The sequence below is a fragment of the Austrofundulus limnaeus genome, unplaced genomic scaffold, assembly GCF_001266775.1.
Source record: "Austrofundulus limnaeus strain Quisiro unplaced genomic scaffold, Austrofundulus_limnaeus-1.0 Scaffold448, whole genome shotgun sequence".
NCBI lineage: Eukaryota > Metazoa > Chordata > Actinopteri > Cyprinodontiformes > Rivulidae > Austrofundulus > Austrofundulus limnaeus.
In genome coordinates, this window is record NW_013952850.1 from 39,214 (window position 1) to 42,890 (window position 3,677).

The 3,677-nt window shown below is 36.6% G+C and overlaps 1 protein-coding gene across 1 annotated transcript in view; it reads left to right on the top strand.

Annotated features, from left to right (window-relative positions):
- Positions 1-2,566, top strand: part of mrpl45 (mitochondrial ribosomal protein L45) — a 13,728-nt gene extending 11,162 nt beyond the window's left edge. Inside the window, exon 8 of the mRNA XM_014024939.1 lies at positions 2,384-2,566. Coding sequence (XP_013880393.1) covers positions 2,384-2,467 — 84 coding nt within the window. The 3' untranslated portion in view covers positions 2,468-2,566. The remainder of the gene's footprint in view (positions 1-2,383) is intronic.
- Positions 2,567-3,677: the final 1,111 nt, after the last annotated feature.

The window sequence follows — 3,677 nt, forward strand, 5'->3', positions numbered from 1 at the left end:
CTCCTCTGCTCTGCCCTCACTCTGCGTGCTGTTACCAGAGCAGGGAGCAGCAGCCGTTAAAATACATCAGAAACTCGAACAAATAGTGCTTTAACAAGGCTTTAATAAGCTAAACAATAGAGGTACATGAGAAAACGTGTTCATAACGAATGAAAATAAATAATTAAATAGTGTCCGTGCCGGTCTTCCACTCTCTGGTCCAACACTCTACCCATTGCCCTATTAGAGGCGTGTTGTTATATGAGCTGCGCATTACACAACAACAACCATGACGGCTTTTTATACTGAGGAGGTGAAGCCTCACCCGGGGGTTGCTAGGTAAGGGGCTGAACGCAGGTTCTGGTGGGTTGTCGTATGGCTTGTGACATCACAAAATGACGTAAGTATAAAACTTGTCGTTAATATACATTAAAAATACATTTACTTACAGTAAATATGCCCCTGGGTGCATTTCTTTGGTCCTAGGACTGTTTTTTAAGAAATACACATCCAAAGTTGAGTAAAAAAAACCTGTATAAAGTGAATTTTGCATAATAGGTCCACTTTAAGATTGGAGGACTGTTTCACAAAACCAGGAAATGAGATTAAGCTGGGATTTTCCAGATATCCTGGCTGAATTAAGCCTGGATTCAGGTTCACAAAAGCAGTGGTGCATAAGTTACCATGTTGATTTATTCTGTGCAGCTAGCATGCTCCAGACCAGGCTAACAGCCAGGCTTAGTTAAACCTGGTGTTTTATCTGTTCAGAGGTCACTCCCATTAGAAACCAACCAATGTGTCTCAGTAGCTGTGTTTCCATAGTAAATGTCCGCAAAACTTTGTCGATATTCTGTTAATGTCGAAAAAACACAGTTTCGCAACTGCAGTGTTTCCATTAAATAAGAAATGTTATTAAAGTCACGTGAATACGTTTGTTCTCATGATAAGTCATTACAAACATGGCGGCAATGGATGTAAACACATAGCATGTTGCTACCACAACACTAGCGCTCATCATCAGAGGAGACGTCGGCGTCTTTTATCGAGGCTTTCCAGAGACAAGTCCCTACTTGGGAGCGGCTACGTATGCTGTGTTTTTGGGAAATTGTAGTCGGTGAGTTTACTATTTTATACGACTTCTGTGATATTACTACTACTTCTACTTCTTGTTATCTTCTTCGTCTTTTTCACCAGTAGAAACAGACGGTTGTTGATCACGTGACTCCTGTGATGCGAAAAAAGTGTTTCCATTACAGTTTTGTGAAAAACACCAATTTTGATACGACTGAAAAACCACCTCATCTTAGCGCAAAAACTTTTTGTCAAAAAACATTTTTTTTTTCGAAATTGACGTGTTTCCATTGAGCAAATTTATTTTCGAAATTCTAATTTGCGCATTTTCATGGTCAATGGAAACGCAGCTAGTGAGTCAGTCCCTGCTGTGGTATAGAGATTTATTCCTGACAGGTGGAACCCTTCTATTGGCTGGAACAGTTTTTTTTTTATAGAAAGCCTCTCATCATCAACATAGCTCTGTAAAAAGTGCTGTTTGCACTAACCAACATCAAACATTCAGGCTAACAGAGGTTTACAGCAGAGCCGTTCAACCCTGGTCTTCATGCAAGTTTGGTTTGTTTCCCTGCTCCAACACGCCAGATTCAGTGACTAAATTACCTTTTCAAGTTCTGCAGAATCCCCCGTTCATTCAGATCAGGTGTGTTGGAGAAGAGAAACATCAGGGGTGCCCAAACATTTTCCCTGAGCGGTACAAAATTAAAATCAATCTGAGGGCCGCGGGCCAAATGCACTAATAAAAGAAATGCAAATACTTTTTAAGTAGTTTTATTTTTTATGATTAAGCTAGCAGCCAGTGCGGTTGCCCACATTCTTTAAGTTTGTTTTTTTTTTTTTGCCCATGGACATAGAGAAAATTCAACATATACTCAGGCAGCAAAGGCTCATGGGACTTTTCATATTTTAAAATTTGAGTATACTGTATGTGGTCTTTTTTATATTTAATATATTTTATATTTAATCTTAACATAATTACAATGTAGTAACCAGGACAATTGCTGGTGGGCCAAATGAAATGGCTGGTCCAACTTTGGGCACCTCTGATAAATCATACAGTAAAATGGTCCTGGACAGGGTTTACATTGTTCTGTTTTATCACATTCCTTCTCAAGCTCCTGTGTCATCATCAGCTGTTTTACGTAAGAGCTTCTTGTCTTTGTGTTCTTGGCATTTAAAGAAAAAATAACAAAAAAGTTTCTCCAGCAGATGTAGCAAAAGTATCAGTTTAATTTACTTAAACTCTTTTAAGGTTTTATTACCGTTCCTGGTGTCTGAAATCATTTTACATATTGTCATGTATTTATAAAAAATTTTTTCTCCACTCTCACAGACGATTGCCTTTCCTGGTCCACGCCTGGAGCCATGGGAAGAGTTTGAGCCCCAGGACAAGGAAGTTCCCAAACCAGCAGTTTAGTGGTATAAGTAGGCCACCAGGGGGTAGTGTCCACTTTATGAAGCCACAGCAGGACCTCTTTATCAACAGTAATATTAAAGTTTCTTCTGATTGTTACAATTCTGTATGACTCATTTGTTCTTCACTTCAAAATGAACTGATAATAATATGTACATGGAAGAAATAAAAGAACAGATCTACAGAAACAAAGCAGTTTATTTCTAAATACCTGATGACCTCAAGAATTACCAAAAATAGGGTACTTAAAATCCTGCTTTTTCACATCAATACATGTCACAAAATCAAGGGCTGCCACAAGAATTCACTTCTTTTATGTATAAAAACACACAAAATGCAACAATACTTACAGAACAATGTTGCTATACTGACAAGAAAATGTTGCCATGTTTTACAGTGGCTTCACAAAATTGTTGCTTTCAGTAAAAGAAAAAAAGGGTAAAAAGCTTACCATGTATAAATATTTGAGAACACATTTGAAAAGTGCATCTATGTCAAATTTTAACACATTACCAATGCATGAAACTAACACTTGAAAGATGGTACGATATATAATATGTGGCTGTTCTGAAAAAACACCCCACTGAAAACAAAATMTTTTCTTTATTTAAGGACTCACTTGGTTCATTCATAGTTTCAGTTTACAAAGAAACTAAATTACTGCAGTGACTTGCAATAGCTTTAATAATAAGAAATATTGTGACCTTAAAGAATCTGATACACGTATTCCTGAAAATGAAAAAACAAAAATGGACTGAATTAAATATCTGAAACAATACCCAGAGGCTGAGAAATGACACATTTTGGACATTGATGATCTTCATGTTTTTCATAAAAGCTTCAGGTTTTAGGATGGTTGTCCTACCATCCACCACTTGTGGCAGTTTAAAATCTGTTTTATGCACACATAAATATAGTAAATGGGGACACAAGCTTAGATGACACAAATATACAATAACAATTTAAAATTGGGTAGAAAAAAAAGTATTGGCTTTAAAACTCCTTTCCATCATTCAATTATTTTATTTTCCTTATTTTATTTTATTTATTTTTTTGGTGGGGGTGAATTGAAGAATTTAAATATGCCAAAGGTGCTTAAGAGAAAAAAAATATATATACACATTCAGTGGGGAGAACAAGTATTTGATCCACTGTTGATTTTTCAGGTTTTCCCACTTGCAAAGCTTGTAGATGACTGTAATTTTTATCATAG